At 34.7% G+C, this 24,585-nt stretch overlaps 1 protein-coding gene across 2 annotated transcripts in view; it reads right to left on the bottom strand.

Annotated features, from left to right (window-relative positions):
• Positions 1-24,585, bottom strand: part of MYO6 (myosin VI) — an 80,846-nt gene that overhangs the window by 41,178 nt on the left and 15,083 nt on the right. For both annotated transcript variants that reach the window (XM_085316063.1, XM_085316064.1), the window contains exons 4-12: positions 23,726-23,855; positions 22,607-22,712; positions 20,682-20,737; positions 18,359-18,456; positions 16,484-16,648; positions 13,072-13,152; positions 10,254-10,434; positions 7,978-8,122; positions 104-261 (exon numbers count right to left, since the gene is read on the bottom strand). In XM_085316063.1, the coding sequence (XP_085172189.1) occupies positions 104-261; positions 7,978-8,122; positions 10,254-10,434; positions 13,072-13,152; positions 16,484-16,648; positions 18,359-18,456; positions 20,682-20,737; positions 22,607-22,712; positions 23,726-23,855 (1,120 nt within the window). The remainder of the gene's footprint in view (positions 1-103; positions 262-7,977; positions 8,123-10,253; positions 10,435-13,071; positions 13,153-16,483; positions 16,649-18,358; positions 18,457-20,681; positions 20,738-22,606; positions 22,713-23,725; positions 23,856-24,585) is intronic.

Raw genomic sequence — 24,585 nt, 5'->3', positions numbered from 1 at the left:
AAAAAGAAAACTCTATCACATTCTGTTTTAAAAATTTATCACTGAATCTTTGGTGGCAATAACAGTCAACTACAAAAAAAAGAATTTTTCAAAGTATACTTACCAAAACCAGCTATATCTAAAACTCCAATGAAGAAAGAAGAAGTCTCAAATGGAAAACACTGGTTTACTCTGTTTACTACRTGGTCAAAGAGATGACTATACACTGTTTTAGCCAAGGCATCACGAGCATTGTTTGCTTGTTCCACTTTCAAGGGTACTCTACAGAACAAAAATACAGATATTAAGTTTCAGAATTTCTCACTCTAAAATACCCGAGATTAGACYCTAAACTTAAAAAGAGCCTTTCCCACTCTTGTGGATTAGGATACAAAAACCTGAGCTCTAGACTCAGAAAAACAATCTTGCCACATTAGACTAACTATTCTGTCTGTAAARAGAAACAATTACGTTCCACTGTCCTCCCTAGCAGTGACATGCAGATGATTTCATGTTTGTTAGATAATCAAAATCATATTGATGATAGGCAAAGACATCTAAAATACAAATAGTGCCACCTACAAAAATATTTAAACAAGTTAGTTATGATCTGCCTAATTACAATAGGAGCTTAACAAATACAATAAAAGTTCAGTTTTGTTCTGGCAATCTTGATCTTATGTTTYCACAAGGGCTATAACTAAAACTATATAGCTGCAAATTAACTGGCAACAGAAATAAGAAAGTGGAGATAAGGAGTATTTGTTCTGATGATGAAAGCTGGATATACCCTCAAAATAAGGATTCTTTTTATTCACTAGAAAAAGAAGCCTTTTAACAGCTGATTACTATCCTTTGTTWCTTTCCCCCTCTTGAATTACAGACCTTTACTCTGTCCTGGGCCTATTTATTTTAAGCTTATATCCCAATTTAGCATTTATCTTTGCTAACTATTTTTAGAACCGAGTCAAAATGTCAAAAGTTCTGAAATGCATGACAAATTTGAAGGAATATCAGGCACATATAAACACATATTTTAGCTATATAAATTATAATATAAATTTAGCTATTTCATGAAGTCAGTATGGAAGGAACATGTTTAGAATACATGTATTTAAAAGTACATCAACTRTCCCGTTTCCTGGATAAATACGTTCTGCAAGACCTTTTTTCTCCTTCATTTCTTAATARTGTTCAGTTTTACAGAAAGAGCACCAAAACCAAAAAAGTTATATTATATACAGCTCAGAAATAACCTCTAAAAGTCTGCAGAATAAGACAACTGATTCATGGATAAAGTTTTAAGGAATCAGTTGAAAAACAGCCTGGAAGAAGTATCAAATTTCCAACAAAAATGAACTTTGAGCTTCATAAAATGACTGAAAATTGCACTTAGATCTTTATCAAATTGCCAAAATTCCCAGCAACCTCCACAGAGAAGAATCTGATCAGTAACTGAAATTCCCCAAAGGGAATTTCAAAGATCTCAATGAAAAACATAAAAACAAAGAAAGAAAAAATTAAGTGTAAACACTGACAGACCCTTGGCCAGATATATATCTCCAATGTTAGAGTAAATCAAAAAAAAAAAAAAAGAGAGAGAGAGACAGTCTTTAGTAAACAAACTAATATAATTTGCAGGGAGGGACACACAGAATGTCAAAATTTTTATCACAGCAGTCCTCTTATGTCATGAGGAATGCTGGATGATAGTTTCATTTGTATGCTGAAAGCTCGCCTATTTTTTCTAAATACATCTATCAGTTGGCTTAATAAATCACTTCTCCCCATATAACACCCTGTATTACTTCTCCCTATGTAACTTGCCTGTCATATCCTTCTACCACTACAGCTACAGTAACAATCAGTATTTGATCAACAGATAGACTGCTCTGGTAAGGTGGTGGATAACCGGGTATGGAACCTTCCTAGTATACAAGAATCTACCCTTAAAAACTCACTCTTACCTAAACTGTTTGGCAACCCCCTTTCGAAGAGGTTTAAGATGTCACAGTTGTGGAACTGCTCTGTTGCCCCCTCCAGGTTGTTTTCTTTACATCAGAGTAGTAAGAACTAGCAGTTCAGAGAAGAAAACCAACAGTTTACCCGTACTGCATCGTTTCCTTGACCTCCCAGGATTCACAAGCACTAAACTCACTCGTAATTACTATTTCTGTAATTTTCAAAGATGATACTTCTGAAGCAAAAATTCAGACTGTTGGAGACCACTTTCTATTGTGACCGACAAATCAGGAAACCAGAGACTACATTCACTAAGGACACATGCAGCTACATTACATTAGTGGAAGATAAGATTGGGTTAAAGCTAATTACTATCTAAGTATCTGCTGATTTATCTTAGGGTAACAAGTACTGACAGAAATCTTATAAATAGAAGGGAGGTACCTTTATGTTCTATTCTGATACGTTTAAGAGATCAGAATGCTAATTCTCACATGTCAGCTGCAGACCTATTACATAATACAGTATGACAAAATCTTCTATGCTTTCTATTGTTTTTAAGCCACTAAACATGGGAAGCAGTTATACTTCTAGAGCATGTAGTTACAAAATAGCCCTATTCTACAGAAAAATAAACTGTGCCAGTATTATGCAGAGTTCCAGAGAAGGCACAAAACCCTACTATTAATATAAATTATCACAGTATTCATCAGAAACCCATGGAAAGAAAGAAAACCTAACCTTGCAATGTGTTTTGCACAACTGAAAAAGTATACAACCACAAAATAATGCTGAAATTGAACTGAACTAGCAGAATACAGAAGAATTTTATTTAAAAAAATAACTCTCTTTTCCTGAACAGGAAAAGATGCGTTTTCCTTCCTCTCTTTCACTTTTTCCCCATGTCCTCCATCACATGCTTGCAAGAAATAGGGAAGAAATCCATCACCATTTTCTAGCTATTTGAGTAAGGCAGTAACACAAAACTATATTTGATTTTCATACTAATTTCTTCAGGAAGGTTTCTAACGATCTACAGTCTGAGGTCTAAGTGAAATACTCTTGAAGGCTGGATTTATCCTATGGACAATTCTATCCAGTCTCCAAATGTTTTCCACCATTTAACATTTTTCAGGTTATTTATCCAGACCAGATAAATCTCTCCACGGTTGTCAATAAATAGAGGAGAGAGAGCAAGGGAAGTGATGCCCATCAACCACTGAGAACCAACCAGACTGCTGCTTCACACACACACACACACACACACACAAAACAGCCTGAATGAAATAACCCTACCTAATTAAAGGCCTATGTAATTCAAGAATACAAGTAATGAGTTTTCAACTCAAGAAAAAGATTAAGTTCTAAAAACTGCAAAAGAAATAAATCTAGAAATTTTGAAAGTGACAAGCCTTCCAATGTATTTTTAACACAGACCTCAGTAGGTCTACCAAAAATTAATTTTGGTAAAAAACGTACTACTCCAAAGGAAGCAGGAGGACTTGGAATGATGCCAGTTAAATGTTTCAAATTGTAAAATAATCTATTTTTGACAAWGGAGTTCCATCTGAGAATCTTCATGGAAAGGGTGAAGCTGAAATAACAGAGTAATACAGCGTATTTACAGTTTAAGAGGTACACTGGATTTTGAATAACACCACATTATTTCTCTCTATAAATGAACTGTACATGGAGAGCAAATATATCAGCCAACAAGGTGATTATTACGCTCTTTTTGGAAGACAAACAAGGACAGACAAATTTAGTGCAGCTGYCAAGTTTCCTTGACAGTCCACTACATACTAATATTTAATAAATCAGAGATAATATTTAGCACTACCCTCCTACTGCTCCCTGTTGGCTCTATTGTGCAGAGCAGTACAAAAYGTTTGTTATACTCTTGAGTATAGTGATTTCAGATGAGCTATTTATTCATTCTGACCTACTAGTAACCACATGATCTACTCTCCCATAAAAAGCCGAAAGGAAAGGAAGAAGGGGGAAGGGGAGAGGTGGGAGGGGAGAGGAAAGTTCTTGGAGCTGCTGGAACAAAATAAAACAAAYAAACTTCATTACTACCAGTACCATATAGAGGTTTAATAAATCATTTCTAAACCAGGCTACAGTAGCACAACCTGGTTATTTAATAAATATCTAAAGTTGTCCCATTCACCTTCCTTGCACGTGCAGTAAGCTACATGGGAAGAAGATATTATTTATGTGTGTATTTATTAGCATATATTTACTTTTTGCTGCACAAGTTTAGAAAATGCTAGAGAAAGAGGCTTAACGTAGTAATCCTTTAAGATGGGAAGGAGTACTCTGAAATCATTTTTGTCATTCACAGAATAAAACATTGGAGGAAAAAGATCTGCTGGCACATAAACATAACTGCTTGTGTATGCAGACTAAGAATCATCTTGATAAATTGACGAAATGGTCTAAAAATCCACAAGACTGAATTYGGTAAAGAAAAGTATGTTGTAGTATACTTAACTTTAAACATTCAAATGCAAAATGGGGAAGAACTAGACGAACAGTCAACAGAGAAAGATCAGCAATTACAGTGGATCACAAGCTGAAGCAAATGAACAGTTGTAGTCTTTCAAAACCCGCAAATCTCATTCTGCTCTATGTTAATGCAAGTGTCACCTATACTCTGTAGGATATAATTGTCTGCCATAACTGTATCTGTAATACTGATAAAGGTTCTGCTGGGTGGACATATCAAATATTTTGCTGTCAGTTTAGACACAGTCTAAAAATAGTAACTTGGAAAACAGTGTGCACAAGAGAAACGTTTTTTCCTGTAAAAGCCAAGTCTTCCTACATGTACACATTGTTATAAAGAAAAGAATAATTTATCACTCTCTGTATCAACTGATAACAAAGCAAGATAACAGTGATTAAGAGCACTGTACTTTTAATAACTTAAGAAAAAAACTGTAACCATTTTCCAGAAAAAAAAACAATATTTAAAATATTATAGAGTCTGGATATTAAGCTTTGAATTGAAAGTAGAATAATCCCTCTCCTATCCTTACTTATAATTTTTCACTGTACTGTAACCAGTTCAGGAGTAATCATTTGAGGTTCTAACTCCTGAATCTCTCTTCTTCGCAACTACAGAAATAAGCAGATTACTGAAGAATCTGCTAGAAATAAATCACTGAGATTACCCACTCAGCAGTAATGTAGTACTGGAACACCAGCACATACCCATAATAAACTTAAGACTCCTGAATCTGAGTTAATTCAGAAGAGCTAGTAATATGCTGTGAATATTTACTCAAAAGATACGATGTTCAAAGAGCACAGAAAGTCTGTCACCAATGGTTTACCAGGTTCAAATTTTGGCCTGGAAGACCAGTTTCATCCTGCAGATCAGGAAGCTCACACTGAGCAGTATTTCCACTACAGCTACTGTCTTTAAGTTTAGTATTATCAGTTGGAATTAGATAGAGATCAAGGTTACTTTTCTTGCACAGAATGAGCTCTTGACCATTGAAAATCTTAATTACTCAAATCCATTACATCCCCTTGGGGACTAAGAAAGTCAAAGCTCTGAAGTGCTCAAAAATCAACTTTTCACCTCCTAAGTCTGTGATAACCTAAAAGAGCATTAACTAGCACCTGCTAAGTTTACCTTGTAGCCACAGTGATAGTCCAAGGTTATCTGTTGTTTCAGCCCTTGAGTTAATGAAAGATTAAAAAATATTTAGTGCTACAACACRTAAATAATCTGCTTCAAGGAACAGAAATAACCAACATTAAAACATGCAAAATATGTAATGAAGCTATTTGTATTAATACAGGTAGTTAATTATGGTATTCCTATATTAAATTTTGGGTGTAAGATGCACAAAATTGTATTTCCAATTCAATTAAGCTAAAATACCCTGATTGTTTCACTAGTGAACATGAAACCCCTGGGCATTCTTCCAGTGACTGAAGTGAGTAGTAATTAGTTTCCTAACTAAAAGGTCAACACATTTTGCTAAACATAGAGAATTAGTTTGCTCAAAATTGTTTGTCCCAAAGCTAGTTTCAATACRCTTTCTTTAAACTCCAGAAAAAAAGATATTGAAAAGATATAGTGAGAAAACCAACTGCTGAAGGATGCAATCCAGTTGTTGCAGCGTATCTAGCACCCCTAACAGCTTATGTGTTAAAAGGAAAAAATAGAAATAGAAATAGAAAATTTGTGGTAGAAGCTAAACTTTTTTCACTAGTTTTCTTTACGAAATAACCATTTTAATAAAATTCAGTTTTAGAAAAGTTGTAACTATCATGGGCATTAGCATGTTATGATCAGTATAATTTCTAAATACGTTCTTTGCAATTATTTGCTGTTCATGTGGGTACAGAAAAAAATCACTATATGATTTCTGTGCCTACAAAGTTACTTTGATGAAAGCTTCTTGTTGAGATACAAGTTAATGCAAAAAAGAACAAATACTCTTTTATAAGGCTACTATTATTATTTACTTCAATAGGGAGTTATTCTTAATACCTACATAAAAAACACCTTCTCCCTAAATTTATATTGTTCTAACATCTATGTTTCTATGAAACACTATTAACTTTGTGATTTTGATTAAATGTTTACCAACAACAGCAAGAAGCAGCACACGTCCCAATTAGTGTGTCATTGTGTTTGAACAGTAGGAGCTCAAACTTGATCGAGTAAGAATTAAAAGTGGCAACACAGAGAAACATATCACCTGCTGTTGTGAAGACAACCACAGAAGATCTGAAAATCCATAGGCCGTTAAGAAGCGTGACTATGGGAAGGTGAACAAAGGGGGCTGCTACTATCACCTCTCTACTACCCTCCAACTGGAGCAGCAGTCACTGCTATACTGTGCAGCCTCCACAACAAGACATATGCATCAGAGGATCCTCAGAATTTCTTGAGGCATGCTGTAGTTAACAGCATCAGCATCCCTCCAGAGTATTTGTTAACCTATTAACGTATCTAATTTGCTGTGTAGCTTAGGGATTTACCAGGGTTACTACTGTATTTTCTTTGGCCTCACAATGCATTCACTGGCTTATAAGAGGCTTTATAAAAGGTGAGCGTGATGTGTTCGAAGCTACTGTTTTCCCCCAGAAAAGATCATCTTTGTCAGTGTCAGACATTGCACAATCATTCTTCTAAATAAAAGTAAAAAAAAAAAAAAACTCAATGACCAAACCGAACAAGCAAACCTGAGCAGTGTCTACAAATACACATTATCTTGCTAAAAAGTATGAACAGATCTGTATTTCTCAAATTTCTGTTAATAATTGTCAGTTCAAAATCACCATTGCTTAAATATTAGAGAAATATACCTGTTTCTGTCTTGACAGAATTGACAATACTGATCTGCTACACTCTCGTATTTTCGCACTCTACAAATCATTAAGTAACCATSTAACTGCCCTTCGCTAATTGTGACTCAGCTCGTATTTGCAAAGGCTCAGGCAGGAGTTCCTGATCATTTTCCCTTTTTCATGTGGACAGGCCCAAAGCCTTTGGCACCAGGTTGGACACCCAAATCCCTGAGCGTTACCTCAAATGAGCTATGGCCTTGTGGGATGGGACGGGGGAGGGCAGGGGCCTTCTGCTAAGGGGCTCCCAGCTCAAAGCCTAGGGCCGTCCTGGGGTAAAGAGTTTGTTTCAGTAGTGCTGTGATAAAAAAATAATAATAATAAAATAGGAAATGTGTTTAATCCCTGAAGCTGCCATGACTTCCCCACTCTCTCCCGAGTCAAATGTGAAAACTAGTGTCACAGCTGGGTTGTTGTTTACTGTTCTGGGCAGCAAGGATGAGAGACAGCCTCAGAAACAAAGCGGTGCAGAAGCATAACCCTGCTTCTACAGAGGCAGAGAAAAACAGCGACGCTGGGACAGCTTGGCCGGAGACAGCCGCCTGCGGCTGGCCGAACAGGCGGAGGGAGGGCAGGCGCGCGGCGGAGGGGAAGCGCGCGCGGCGAAGGGGAAGCGCGCGCGGCGAGAGGGCCGTTGGCGGCCGTTGGCGGCGCGGCACTCACTTGATGACCGTTCCTTTGGCGCCCCCTGCCGTGGTGAGCATGACGCGCGTGGTGAGGCTGCCGCGCAGGTCGTCCTCGTCGAGGCCCAGCAGCGCGGCGCAGCACTCCAGCGCCTGCCCGCTGCGGTTCTTCAGCGTGCAGCCGCCTGCGGGGGCAGGGCGCAAAGCGTTACCTCACGCACGGGCTACGCGGGCACCAGGCCCGACGCTCTCCATCAAGCACGCAGAGTTTAACCGAGCTGCACRACTTCGCTTCCTGCGTTCTCTCTAGCACACTATGCTTTACACACAGAGATAATTTTTAAAACAGCGCAAAAGCTCTAAGCAAGCACAATTCAGTTAATTCAATGTACCATTTAGGCAAATACATAACTTCAGCCTCTTGTGTTAAGCACATGTAATAATAATGTAAGATTTGCTCAGAGATGTAAAATGTACATACTGAAAAATCTTATTTAATGTTTTTTTTGAGCACAGAATATTAAAATACACTGCATTGCAAGGTGAGATTTTGCCATTCAGCAATATATTTCTATCATTTTAAAATCCTGTTTGATTTTTCAAATAAATCGCAAAAGAGAAGTTCCCTAATTTGGTATCACTCAAGGTTTCCATCCGTATTTCTGCAAAGAATGCTTGAGCTTGACCTAATGGATAGGTTTTGCCTTTCAGTGGACCAAMAGCATAAAATAAACAATAATCTCTTTAGAGTATATTTTCTTATGTTAACGAAACAGTGGCAAATTCAGCATTTTTATAGCAAGTTCTAGGACATGAGAAACTGGCAGCAATCTTGCCATGAGAAAAAGAAATAATAGCAACTTTGAATAAATGCAAGTCTGCATCTGGAAATAAATTCAGATTATATATAGACGTGAAGAGTCATTTCCCCAAGAGAAATTTATGCATCAAATTCTGTAGTTCTAGCACATTRTTCTAAACATATACTGTTCAAAGGCTAATGGAAATTCTGCTTTTAAAATACAGAACTATTCCAAAAATACATAAGTAGAGAAAAGTACTAAAACTTAGTAACTTCCTATAGTGATTGAACCTTTCTGGATTTGGATATTCCTGTAATCCTCCAGAATTCCTTGCTATACAGACCAATAACAGCACCAGGCATGGCAGACTCTTTCCACATCCTTTATCAGATACTGATACATACTTTTTTTCTGGATAAGTAGTTCAAAGGTGTGCTGTGTTCTACTCTGCTCCATAATCTTACTACTAGAGCTTATCCCACTACTACAGGTTCACAAATCCTTAACTAAGACACTTGAACATTTCAACAAAACATCTGTTAAACAAAGTACACATGCCAGGATCACAACACTTATTTCCTGTTATTCTCAGGAAAATTATTGCTACAGGTAAGTGAAAAGAGCAGAAAGGATAAAGAACTAGCCATTCATTACTTTAGGGCCAAAAATTATCTTGAGTTGCAAGATGCAGTGCAACTAATTTATTTTAGTTTCCTATATGAATAGATACTGCCAAGCTTGTGTAAACTTGTTAGAAAAAACATAAAGAACATTTTAAATAACATTTGGAGTGAATAATTAAATTATTTTTAGCCTAAGGTCTACATAAATAACTTTTCTACCACTCTTATTTATAGTACACCCAAACTAGGAGTTTCTTCAGTTCCTTCAAGAACACGTAGTAGTTCTCAACTTACAAAGGATGATTTCAACAGTAAAGTAAATATTCCCAAAATACTCATTGACCTTCCTCAGCCTTCTTGTGCATTCTACTACTCAGCCCCAGCTACCCTCACATCAATTTGTTTTGAGAGTGGTATCTTAAAAAGATTACACTGACTGAATTTTACTCTTAACTTTTTCTCACCTCTCAAAATAATAAAAAGAAGGTATTTTTGGAAGTCAACGGACTAATGCCTTTCTATACAGACAAGGTTTCTAATTTTAAGATGCTTTTGTGACATTATCAAAAAATTGCATTTTAGTAATAATAATATATAAAAAAAAATCCGAGTATGGTTTCAAGAAACAAAATGTCTTTTCTTCATACAAACTTTGCACAGAATACATTCTTAAGCRATTTCAGTGAGAGTTTACTTGCTTCTGGAGTATGCAGAGAAACTTTRTAACTTAAACATAATAAGTAAACAGCCTCAAAATGGGGTGAATTAAGGCTGAATTACCCTTGAACACACAGCATTATTCCAAAACAGTAATTCACATGGAAAGAAATTATCTGTATCCAGAGACATTTTCATTACTTTTGCACAAAATAATTTATGTTTCATCTAACCTGAAGTGCTCCCAGCTTCCTCAAAATCAATATTTCCAAGGTGAAGGACACCAGCCACTACTCTAAAAAGATCAAGCTTTTCTGCATCATCCAGTCCAATTTTTCTCATTGCTGTGCACATTCTGTTGAAGTCTCCATGATCATCTAAGAGTGGATCCTTCAAGGAACCTGCTTTAAGGTACTACAAAACAACAAGACAAGCCAATAATTCAGTAAGTGATTTTCAATAAAATATAAATAATTATTTCCAGTCAAAAATAAAGCATGACAAAAAAACAAAGACATGCAAAAACCAAGCTAAATAGAAAGAGATCAGAGTTTGTCATACAATCCAAACTTCGTAAGTACTCCAGTTTGTTTTAATTTGATACTCTGAAGCAGAGTTGGAGAGCTTGACAGCTAAGGACAGAGGATTACAGGACAGTCAGCAGTGGAAAGGAAGAGCTGAGGGAGCTAGAAAAGCACTTGTACCACGCAGCACTTCCTATAGTAGCTGAAAGAAAGACTGAAGTGCTTGTAGTAAGATGATAGAGTGGATTTGACAAGCCATGGGAAGAGTACAAGGCAAATCAGAAACAGAAAAGAGTAAGTATCCAAACAAACCTGTTTACAGAAATATACTTGTTAATTTTTGCTGGAGATTAAGAAACAGTAAAGTTGTTTGCAATGTTTTAGGGGTTAAAAGAATACCACCTAGGTTTTAAAATATTAATTGAACATATTGCTGATWGTGCTAATTTAAATACATCAAAAGCCATTTTGATTATGAACTGTTTCAAAGAGTAGATAGTAAAGTATCTGCATGCAATCAAAGGACTAACTGAACATGCACAGGCTAATTCAAGTTTTACAATGACATTAAAATGCTTTCTACTAAACAGTTCTCATAATTAACTTGAAATAGCAGCCTAGTTAATGTCAAAAAGTGTGATTTTTATCAAAACAAAACAACACATGCATCTGAAAAATTCACTTCACACAGGACTTAGACACATCAATAAAATTAAGCTACATTTTTTAATTATGTAAAATGATCACCTCATCTTCCTGATAAGAAAAACACAAAAATAATTTAAGTATTAATCGACTATTCCAGCTTTCTTAAATAAGATATTAGTATTTTTCATAAAATCACAAAGCAAGTATTCAGTTCTATTCAGTTCTGATTAAAATACCAGACAATGCAACATACTTTAAGTAGCTAGACTAAATCTTAATGTCATTGAAGTGTGACACTTCACTACTTTTTCAAATTTTCATGGCCARAACATACAGTTATTATAGCATCATTTGTTCCACTATTTAGTGTCTAATATGTATTTTCATAATCATTCTTTAAATCTGTTYTAGTTTAGATGAACACTTACTTCAAAGCAAATCCATTAGAAGACTCATTCTATGACAGAACACCAGACTGTAAATCACATAAGTGACAGAAGGTTGCATAGGTCCATCTTCCAGTAGTAAGAATAAGTGAGTTTTGATACTTTATGCYTAAAGAGTACCTACACTGCCTTCACTACAGGTACCATAATAAATACATATTTGAGGCAAATTAGGTAAACAGGCAAAAACTCCCAACCATGTTTTAGCCTATAAATTTGACAGCATTATATATTTACCAACTTTCTGCCTCACAGTAATATCAAATCAGTATTTCTGCATCTCACACTCCATCATCCCTGATGATAGAAAATATCGTACATTCAGACAAAAAAAAGGCATTATGTGCTCAGTATCACAACCTACAAACACTAAAACACCAGTAATATATTTCACAGTGCTGAATTGAGAAAAGAAAATATCTGTACTATCTTTCTRTGCAGAAGTTCTGAATAAACTCAAGCCCAAGTTTTCAAAGCTAAAGAAGATGGCAGGGTCATGGGGGAAAGGTCTTGAGCAAACTTATCTTTTTATTACCCTACACATGGATGTGGCTTGCCCTGTTACTGAAACACAAGTATAGAAATGTTTAAACAAAAAGATAATTTTCCAGCTTTCAAATGAAAATTTGATATTTATATATGAAAATATGCAAATTGTACTAGACAATAGAGTAGAAGTATAATGAAGTTTTTAAATAACTTCTCATTCATATATACTATTAATTCAGATTAACCTCTTCAGTGTCTTCATGCAAACAAGCTCAAAGRCTTAGCTGTTTAAATTCTGGTAATTCTAGTTCTAAAAAGTGTAATAGGAGATATAGCAGGGGAAAAAAGAAAGAATTGTGTGAAGTTTCACACTTTCCTCCAGAAAATGCTATGTTCTGTCATAAGATATAGTTCATAGAAAGAAGATATTTCAAAAAAWATATATATAAAAGTATACTGGCAATTTACTTATCCTGGAAATGAGGCAGTATGAATGTTTTTTTAAAAAAGTTTGGAATATCAGCCAAATATCCAGACAATAAAAATTTCGGAAAAGCAGCTTTGGAAAAAAACTATTGCTCCTGATCTATTCCTGACAATACTAAGATTTAAAAGAAAAACAACAAGAAGTCTTGGATTTATTTTTGCTTTCATAGAGACATGCTGCATTAACGTGTTATATTATTGTAAGAATGAAAAGGAAACAATTTTATATATATAGTGTTCCATTTTAGATTTAGTATGCACTTTAAAGTGAATTTCTAGGATTGAACTCCGAAACCAGAGCTCTAAACATGCCAACTTTGACGGCATACCTTTAAACCTGTGAAAATGTGTAAAATGAACATTTCATTCCACACTGTAAAACTATAATCATCAACTTTAGCTTTATCTGCATTTGTTAATAATATAAAGTAATTGAAGATAGGAAACATACACCATACCTCAGGACTCTTCCGATTTTGCAAAATTTGCTTGTCTGTTTCTTTGGTAGCAAAGTATCTGGTACAGCCCCGATTTAAATACTAAAACAACAACAGAAAAAAAAAAAAAAAAGAGGAAAAGCATACCTGATTACAGATAGCATAAAAAATACGCTATTAATGAAGGTTTGCTTTACGTAGCTTTCTTTCATTATGTGATAGCAACAACATGGTAGGTGTTCAGAATTCATTCCTTGAAAATTTATTTATTTACATACACGGAGTTGTAACAGTRCAACAGTTGCAAACTTCTATTGGAAGCTTTTCAGGGGGTCACATTTTTATACAGTTTTATGGTCATTTTTTCTCACTAGCGATATAATTCTATAAGTAATAAGAAATATAGTTCACTAAAAAGTTTGAAAAGTATTACAAACTTTTAATGTGGTGCAAGCAAAAACCTATTCAGAATCTGGCTTCTGGTATCAATCCTGCTGTATAGTAAACGGAATAGTTCAAGCATTCAGATAATGACTGAATTTTCTTCCAGGAAGATGATATCACCAGCTTTTTTGTTCTGATTTGTTCAGCTGAAAGTAGGCACTCTGTCCAAAAAGTATTTAAGAGCCCTTTGTCTGAATGACGTGAACTATGATTCCTTGCTCCACTTCATGAACAAAGGTGTTTTCATCTAGGTGAACACAGGTAATTCTATATAGAATTTTATTCAAAGTACAAAGTTCTAAAAGGCAAAATATTATCTAAAAGATTTTTAATAGCAGAAGAAAACTAAGTCACAATTTTAATTTAATATTAAAACACAGTGATGAGAAACATTGTTTGGTGTTTAATGATAYTGAAAACTTTACTGTATCAGCAAATAAGAATGCAAAGCAGAGCAGATTTTAAATACAACATATATCCCTGTATTACAGTACTTAGAAACATGATCCCAAGAACTGTGGATGGGGGGTGAAAAAGGTCATACTTATCAACAAGAGAGTGGAAACTTATCTGACAGACTGAGAAAGTGAACCAGCACAGTATTCAATAATTACCTATGTAGGAGACAAGAGATCACAAGACAATACCTTTCATATGAAAGCTAAAAACTCAAGTAAACATACATACTAAATTTAGCAGAAATTGCATTTTTAAAGCAACAAGAAAGATACACTTGCAATAGCCAAGTATAACCTTTAAGTATCACTGTGCTTTGAAAAAACAAAAACAAACAAGAAAGCCCGGACAGACAATGCCCCATTGTATCTTTACTGATCCAAACATATTCCAATACTTGGAGTCCAGTGGACTACACTGATCCAAAYTCAATTTCTTCTCTAGAAATTAAGATCTGAAAAAAAATCAGCTCGTCCTATCCATCAAGCATATTCCAGCTGCGTATGCACTGTGCAGACTCTTTCAAAGCCACCTGGACCTACTCAGTGGCTRGGTTCAGCGTGGGATTATCTAATGGTTTTGAATCTCTGAAAACTTCTGCAGGGGAACCGAAAACATGAGTAACCAGGACTGTATGAGTGTGTTGGCAGGAAGGGGAGGTAAAGACAAGAAAAGAAACTTGTAGCTCTTCATAGTTCTTTGCCTAGTATAATTTATTCTTCCCTGAAAGAAATGCATGGGAAGGAAGGACTGTTAGCCCCCTGACAAAATMCAGAAAATAGTTCAGGCTGGTGCAGTCATTTTGGTTCATGTGCCCTTAGCAAGTATGCACCTATGCCAAGACAGCTAAATGCACAAAGAGAAGATCTTGGGGATCATAYGAGATAAGGGTAGGCAGGGGTATTGGAGGAAGAAAAAACCATTAAGTTATACAAATACCTAAAAAAAAAAAAATCCTCCTTAATACTGTTTCAATTCTGTGAAAAATGAGAACTGCCTTAGATTTGAGATGGTCCTATTTTGAAGTTAACATAGCAAAGAGAAACCAGGCATTGAGCAAAACACATTAGAATCTTAGGACCTAACCTGACTCTGATTTGGATTTTGAGATGATAAGCTAAAAACYGTAAGATAAATGGCATAATTGCAAAGACAAATGGCCCATGAAAATTGCATCTTCAGGGACTTATTTTTCTTAAAAAATCAGTTTAAGATCACTTTTGCCATAGGCATTTCTTGTCRTTCCTCAAAAACATTAGCATTAATATGAAAACACTGATCAAACATCAAATACAGTTGACTACTAATATCACCATCTATTATTTCAGTGAGATCTGAACAGCTAGAGAAGTGGAAGAGAAAGGAGGAAAGCTGGAAGAAAAAGTTATAAAGTTAAACTGAAGAAGTAAAACATGACCTGTTTCACCCAAGAATGCATTCCTTCCTAAGTTGGGATGACAAAACTGTGCAAACTATTACCAGTGTGGACCTATGTATCAACATATCACACTATTTCATTCTCAATTCCTTTCCTAATAATTCCTAAAGTTCTGTTTTGCTTTTTCTCTGCACAGTGATTTTTTTAAAAAAAAAAAAAAAAAAAGTATACACAATAATTCAAGTGCTATTTCCTCCACATTTATTTTAAGTCTATTATCATTTAGGTATAGTTACATGTACTACATTCAGCACTGTTTTCCTTCACATTTTACTGGCCTTTCCATGACTGGAGTGACTGGAACAGTGACAGGTTGTAGAAAAATAGAAAATTTAGAGAAGATAAGTCATCCTCAGGAAAGAATGAAGAGGGGAATCACACTTAATGAGAAGAAATAATCTTGGCAGTAAGAGTTGAACAAGGTCATCAGGTCAAATGGAGAAAAAAGGTAAACTTTTCAGCCTAAAGGGACTGATGGCTCTTATCATATTAATTAGAGTGACCAAGAATGATGGAGGAGTATGAAGAGARGAACAGCAGAGATTCTGAACTGGAGAAAATGACAGATATGGAGAAGAGAACAGAGTATTTCAAACAGAATAGGAAAGAAAAARTAAGTGATATGAAAGTATCAGGACTGTAACTGAGACACATGACCGTTGCCATTATACTGSTGATCCTAGGTGGGAAGAGTGAGAAAATAGTAATTTTTTTAGAAACAGAGGATGCAATTCCTAAGTCTTCCTAAATGCATGGTAAGAGAAGGAAGGAATAATTTTTTTTTCCACACTATTTTAAAGATGGGTTACCCACAGAACAGTTGGATCACAGTTGGGGAGGACACCTCAAGAAGAACTCATAACAAAATTACTAGCAGCTGAGTATGCAACAGTACGTTTTTAGAGAGAGAGAGGRAAAAAAAGAAAAGATTTCTCAATTTTGAAAGAAAAAAGTACAGGAAATCTTCCAGTATGGAAAAAGTGGCCGGCARGTAGTCTTTTATCAGGATCAAATAAGATAATAAACTAGTATCTACATGAAAAATCTATGSATGGCAATACGAGCAATTTTAGAATCACTGACTCTAATACTCACCCTAAAGTTGTCAGGAGAGCTTAAATATAACTTTTGCCTAATGTCTTCTGGAGCACCAGCACAAAGCCTGTAAAAGATATGATAATTCCTCTCTTCTTTGCCTTGCACACAGATCCTAGATTTCTCCAGAAGGTAATGTGATACAAATCCACCAACCACCGAATTCTAGGAGGAAGAAATAYTTTTCTGATTATCTGAATATTTTTCTGATTATTTCCAAGTTAGGCGTTTTCGATTTATATTTGTCTGATTATGGTTCTTTCAATGGACAATGCTCAAGAGAAGATCAAAATGTATCTATACCTAACATGTATTAAGCTTAAAAAAGAAACTGTCATCTTTACTATAATTTTTCCCTCCATTTATTTATTGCACTGGTATACATTCCTCTGATAAGAAGGGTCTGCTCATACCCACAAGTAATAATTCTTGGCAGTAGTTCCTGCAAAGAGCTTTGTTATAACCACCCTTACACTTTCGCTGACGTCAGTAACTGGTGTTATAGCGCTATTACAACTCAGTGCATTTCACTGAGATTCTTGCAAAAAAGAAGAAGGGGGCAAATTACAGAATACACATTTGGACAACATTTTAGAAAGATAATTATGAGTAAACACTTTATTTCAAACACTTGCACTTATTTTCTGAGATAGAAGTTGATAACACAGTTTTGGATGTAAACCTGGTATGTGCCTAACCATATCTTAACAGTAAGGAAATCCTACTCTTACGGCCATTACAGCAACTAAGACAACCTTACTGACTGTTAAAAGTTGGACCATAGCTAGGAAATCATTCATTCATTCAGGACACCCCAGCATTGTACTTACACTGGACCTAATACAGCCACYAAGATCCTTATGAAGTCTTGTAAAAGGGGGCTCAAATAAACAGATTGGTCTTACACTGGAAAGCTGATACAAGCTGAGCAGTTCCTGAAGATACTCTGAGTACTATTTGCTGCACTTAAAGCAATTAATGCTTTATGCTAAAACATGACYGTCAGTTGACAGAATAGGCATGCATCATGCCAAGCGGAAATTTGGGACCCTTTGCATAATTTTGTTAATATGAACTGAACCAAATTGATAAAGTCCCTCTCCCCCRAAGGAGTTTAGTTATTTACTATCCAAACTGTTGAGCAAAGATCTGAACTGAGCAATGAAYTGAGCAATGAAAACTTAGAAAAAGACCTGAACTGAAACAAATTGCTTCTTCACATCCTCAATCAATATGACAAAGATGAGGAGGCACATACATAATCTCTACAGGGATGGTCAACAAGTCTTGAATTTGAATGTGCTGGGCAGGCACAGTCACTCTTAACTGTGGAATGTGTGCATATATCAACTATCCAAACGAAACTATGAACACAGAAAATTCTTCCTAGACTACACATTTAATAATATCAGTTYCTTAATTTCTGTCAGATACATAATATTGATGTAAGGTCTCAAAATRTCAAATAAATACATGAAAACATAAATACTTAATTTAAAAAGACACACATGTTTATACCTGTTTGTATATATAGAGTAACTCATGCTTATTTGTGAATTACATGAATGTATAAATGCTTAAGAGCAATAAAGTTACTCTTTACGTAAGCTTTCCCCTCTGCCCTTGCAATGAAGGGCAATATTTTTGTTCTTTTGTGGAGAAAGAACTCTTCCCATTGCCTGGCCCACAGTTTTCCACTAGTGAAAAAGTACTATGTGGCTTCAGTTTTCCTTTCAAGCTGACAGAACACAATCTGAGGCTGGAAAGTAGATAGTCGTTATATGGTGCAAGATAACCAAGTCAAGTATATTCAGCCCACTTCCAGTCTAATATTTCCACTCTGGGGCAAAATTATCTGTATCAAAATCCCAATACCTTCTCATTGAAGTGAATTTCTACAAATTTCCCAAAACGACTACTATTGTTGTTGCGAACAGTCTTTGCATTTCCAAAGGCTTCTAATAGGGGATTTGCTGTTAAAAAAAAAGAAAAAGTTAAAATTTGATCAATAACCTATGAAAAGAAAATCRACAACAAATGCATACTGATTATTCAGGGTGCTTACTGGGAGTAAGGCTTGACTATAAAAAAAATATTACCTATTCAGAATAATCAGTCTTGCATATTGTACTAGATGTAGTGTGGTGGAATTTACAATTAGGTGAATGAAGTGCTTAAATGTCACACACACACTGCAAGGTATTTGAATCAATACTACAAACAATTCAGAGACTATCACTGAAAATGATTCAGTGATATTCTCTTAAAAGAAGTAGGTAAATAACTGATACATAAACTATATGAAATGAGACAACTGGAGACTACCCAATGAACTGTCATTCATAAATCTAAATTACCCACTTATCCCACAAACATGCTAGCTGAACATCATGCATACAATGTGTTAGAACAATTAGGAATGAAAAAAAGTGTGTACTGATTTCAAAAATAACTTTAAAAAGCTTTTTCAAATGTTAGCTCAGTTAAGTGATTGAGTGATTTTATTTTTCACTGGCTGTAGATGTCAAGTGGCCTCAAAGAAGAGCCTTACAGGAAGTGTGGCAGCAATAATGCATATATACTAAACATGCACAATTTAAGCAGATTAAGAATGMTTATTAGTTATGTAACATAATGCTTCTGAAAGACTGTATTCTACTAGCTCTGAAAAATCAGCTGAAGAGCTAAGAAAATTACTTTTCTGATATGTGCTAACATAAGCCATAGAAAAGATCAGCAAGATATTTTAAGGTTTTTAGTTAAAAACACATGCTGGAAACTGAGCAGAAATTCAGATTTAAACCTCCATTGATAACCATAAACAAATCTGCTCTTACAAAAACGAAAGTTTGAAGGAATAACTACAATGGTTAGATAAATTAAGGGTGATAATGCAGATTGTCCTAATAAATGATGCATTCATGTTTTTGTTTTGACTAGGTTTTGGGGTTTTAGTAGAAATGTATAAAATGAAAATCTGATTTTCAAAATTGTCATATTAAGATATCTTTGATAACTATTCAGATATCCAAATATCTTACATGTTATTAAAATTTTTGAAGTATGGATTCTGAATAAAAAGAAAGAGGTCTTTCTTTCTAAGAGAGCAAGAGGTCTTTCAGACAGGCTAAAGATCCCTCTAGTAAAATGGATGCTGTAAGCATGCTCATTCAGATTGTGCTCCAAAACTTTAAAATTCATGCATCAGATGCTGTTTTAAATTAAAAATGCTTTTCTAAAAATACCTACAAGTACCAATTAACTTTATGGCACACTGGGACAGGCACTATCCAACTCTTGGCCACTTTCTGAGTTCCTTTAGCACACAAGGGATTTCATTAACAAATTGGTGTAAGCAATCCTACAGCAGCAAAAGAATAAAGCCTGCAGTACTTCCTTTGAATAATCCAGTGGCTTGAATTTGAAAACAGAAACGTTCAAAGTAAAAGAAAGAAAATTTTTATTTAAGACAGACAGTGAGGGCAATTAAATTCTGAAATAAGTCTACATAAGCTGTAGTAGACCTGAGAGCGAAGGCATTTTGTGGAGTGGTTGGGGGTTGGTTGGTTGGTTGGTTTTGAGATATTTATGTTTATTCAAAAAGTTATTTCCTGTGCAATTAGATAGTGCTTGCAATATTTAAAAAGATAAACTGGATGTACAAAACTTCTGGCCTTCTTGGAGTATCTATTATAAGGACAGACACAATAAAGAAGAGATAGAAGTGTTAATTCAAATTAATTACTTTATGACAAACAGACGTAAAAGGAAAAATGGCCCAGAATACTGAATCAGGGTTTAAAAGAACTTCRTTGCTGTATCCATCTTTGAGAACTTTATGGTGGGGAGGAGGAATTACACCTTTCTGGTATCAACATTACTAATGAGAACACAATCTTGTCCTTGCAGTTTTCCTACAGTGAAACSTCCAGTACTGGATACACATATGTACAAACTTTCATGCATGAACATCTTCTAGATCAAGCTCTGTAGGATACTATACTAAGTAAAAAATAAAGCAAAACATAAATAAGAAATAACTTTCCAGAAATTAGTATCAAGATAAACTACTGGTAAATTATGCCTGAGGAAGTCTGAAAATATTATCAATCTAGCTTTTATTTATTGTTGTTTAACATTTCTAATTTCAAAAAAGATTGAAACATTTTGGAACCTTTAGTTTAATAAAATACAATACCTTCTACAATTCTTTCATCAATATCTTGACCAGTACCGTAGGATTCTGTCAAATACCTGCAGAGTAAGATAGAAATGATTGATAGCTTCCACTTGTCAGTTTACTTAAATTCAGAGTTTAGCATGTTTGTGCATCATACTTACTAGCCATTTGTTAAAGACAGAACAAAGTGATTATAACTTCCAAGTACTTTAATGCTTTTAAAATAAACACAAATTGATTTTTCTTTTGTTAGAAGATACATTCCTGTAGACTACAGATTTTTTCATTAATTCCAGACACATTTAGAAATTACTTGTAGATATTCATACTGAAATTACTTTTTGTATAAATAGAATATATTACCATGCTAACTATATTTATTATTAATCTCCAGAAGTTCAAGAATGTTCAAATATATTTCCTGAAGTTAAGATTACTTCTATGCATGCTGCCTCTGTATCTCTTCCTATCAGCATTAATGAAAATCCCACATTTAGGCTGTGGGACAGGAAACAGCAGGTGCAAAATTAAGGTAAGCATCTATTTAACAACTGAAGAAGGAAATTGAAAATAGGAAAATAAACCCACAACATACTTGCTCTTAAGTGATAGTTTTTTTTCTGAGTGCAGGGCGTACTTTCTAATAATGTACAGGTAAATCTGGGACATGTTAAAAATAGCTCTTAAAATAGGGCTTTCCAAAAAAGTATAGTAGTATTAACAAATTTGTATTAATAACTTTCTGATTACACAGGGGAAAAAAAAAACTACTTTTAAAACTCAGTGACATTTTGTTCACAGATTGTATTGGGAGCAAAGTAGCCGCAGTGATATTCTCCTGCGTAACTGGAACTTTTTGCTGAGAAGCAGAAGAATACTTCCTTTGAGAACACTCCTCGGAGATGTTCTCACAGTGCCTGCTGTCTTTTTCTATTCTTAGCAGAATCAGGTTTGAGAGCTGTCTTCAACTAAGATATCCGCTATAAAAATTATTTCCATCACCTTGCAGTAACTCTTAACAGCTATCCATTAAAGGTTATACAGGGTAGAGAAGAACGATATAAAGAACAGATGACCAATTATGACAGTTCTTCCTGGGAGAAGAATTCTTCCAAAATCCACTACCCCATACAGATACTAGAGAATACACRATGTAAAGGAAAAGGGAATTAAAGATTATACAGGGGAACAAGGTGAGCAGAATGTATACATGCTGCCTGCACTGCGCTTCCCTGGAGAATGCATGCCACCTGTAAGTCAAYTGAACTGAGCAGCGTGCTCCAGTTATGGTGTTCCAGAGAGGTCTAAAGCAGATAAAGTGTAATGCAAATACAGTCAAAACCATTATAATATATAAAAATGAAGTAAGGATATATACCAGCAACATGACCTCTCTGTAGTTTAAGGTTCATTTAGTACCTGTCATACATGAACATCAATTAAATTAAAAAAATCCCTTTATTCAATACTTATTCAGTAAACTAGGGTAGAAGTATATTCCAGAATCCCTACAGTCATCCCAAAATCAAGACCTAAAAACCTTGGCTACTCAACCAAGTTAAAGAAACAAAGACAAGGAAAGCAGAGAAATGCACATTTATGGCAAAAACAACACTGTCATGCAAGACACACTTAAAATGTCTAGTTTTGTTTCCATCTATTCTAGGAACACAAATATCAAAAGGACTGCCTTATAAACCAATAACCAACAACAGAGTAGGTTTCCTGAAAATACAGTCATTTCCATATGTTATCATGTCAGCATGCAAGTTCAATGCCATSAATTTGGTATATTAATGTGTATGTGAAAGTATATACTTATCATCCTGAATTGTGTCTTAAATCTACTTAACTGTCATTGACTAGCTTACAATTAGCTATGTCTACACGTCAAATAAATGCATCAACATAAGAGACTCCAATTTTGGTCCAAAAGTACAAACCTCAAAACAAATTTAGTGTTTTCTGTCTTTCCAGCTCCTGATTCTCCAGAAACTATGATGGACTGACTCATCTTGAGTACTTTCATATCACGAAATGCTTTATCAGCTTAAACAAACAAAAAAAAGTTAAACATGACAAAAAWTATGCTTGCAACTCTCCTGAATATTAAATAAAATTTAATAATACAAAAATGAAAAATTAACATTTTAAAGAATAAAAAGCAAAATGTTACAATCAAGAGCATTACAACCTATTAAAGTCTGKTTCCCTTTAAATTATATTACAATTGCCTACCCTCCAACACTGACAAATAAGAGCATTAAGTCTTTAAATAAAAAGACCTACTAAGCTATATCCAGGATAAACCAWAACAAAACACAAAACCACCACCTAGGACTAAATCTCCAGAATTAAATATATTTATAAAATAGCTTAAGATTGATTTTGATTTGATTATTACATTTTTTAAAGGAAAGCTTCAGGTGCAGTTTCTAATTTTTGACATTTGAGACAAGGATACTTTGAAAAACAGTTGGGTAATTTTCTTATTATGCAAGAGGTACAGAAAAACAAGCTATTCACACTTCAAAAGATGTTTGATTACAGAACAAAATTCACATATATAGGTTTAATACATTTTGACAAGAGTAGCAAGAAATCAACTGTTTATGTGTAGTTTGCACTTTTTTTTCCTCGAATACTGTTACTTCTAAAGTGACTAAAATCAGGTTTGTGCCATTAAAACAAACCTCTAAAAAGCAACAGCACATGTGCTCTGGCAATATGCCAAAAGAGAAAGACAATCACTATATTGAAAGACAGTACCAGTTATAGTTATGTCATTCTTCATTTCTAAAATTTACATTTGTTATTTTTATGATCATAAATTATATTTTTGAAACTAAGATATAAAACACTGGAGGTACAGAATAATCAACTTTAGCTGCCAGTATTGCTAATTTCAAAAATTCTTCAAATTGCACAACAAATACTGGAAGATTTGCAATTTTAGAAATTGGTGCTTTTAGTTCATAATAGTGAAAATAAAAGTGTTAACATATAACAACAAAGCATTTAATACTTGTTTTATAAAAGACAAATACAGATTCAATACATACCAATCGCAAAAACATGTGGCGGTAATGTTCCAAGTGATCTACCTTGGTATTTTTTAATGGTTTCTGAAGAATAAAACTTAGGTATATCAAAATACGGATTCACTGCAATAAGAATGTTGGCTACATAGGTCTGTGAAAAAAAGAATTAATAGCAAACTATTAGCTAGTATCCAACCAACCACTGAACAGCAATTTTCAGTTACTGTTGAACACTACAGCATTTCCTCAAGTTCCAAAAAATAGAATGAAGGTGGGAGACAACTATTGGCAAGCAAATCTCTAAGTAATTSTTTCTTGCTGATGCAGATACAAGTAAGGGACATGTTTTGAGAGTACTCTAATTGCCTTAGAGCGTTCTCTATGAGAAAGCACTTCTCAGGAAAATTTTTTCACCACTTAGCTGTGGAATATGTTCTGAATTTGACCTTTCTCCTTGTCCTTTAATTTATTTCCCCTTATATCATCAGAGACAAGACCTCCTCAAGAGCAAATAAACTTGCTAACATCAGGCAATCTCCTCCAATAAGGAAAAAAAATTCTGTATCAAATGGAAATAACTCAGCTGGAAGGACTGACAGAATCATGGCAGAAGCCTGGGAATATGCTCAAGCCAGGCAATAAAAGCATTCAGCTGAGAGAAATTAGCTATGGCTGGTTCCACAGTGAGAAACAGAATACAAATGTTCTGCAGTAGAGGAGGAGTTCAAGAAAAATCTCAAACCAAGATTGCTTTTTCCCTTTTCGCAAAATAAGGACAACAACAAACATGTTTTTTTAGAGCTTCTGAAAAAACAACTTTCTTGCTTTGGTTATAATAGCCAGATTACATACAAAGATAGAGAAATGTCTGAAGCATTAAA

The sequence above is a fragment of the Rhea americana genome, unplaced genomic scaffold (genome assembly GCF_003343005.1).
Source record: "Rhea americana isolate MKP2758 unplaced genomic scaffold, rheAme1 scaffold_45, whole genome shotgun sequence".
Taxonomy (NCBI): Eukaryota; Metazoa; Chordata; class Aves; order Rheiformes; family Rheidae; genus Rhea; species Rhea americana.
This window is presented reverse-complemented; position numbering and strand designations above follow the sequence as displayed.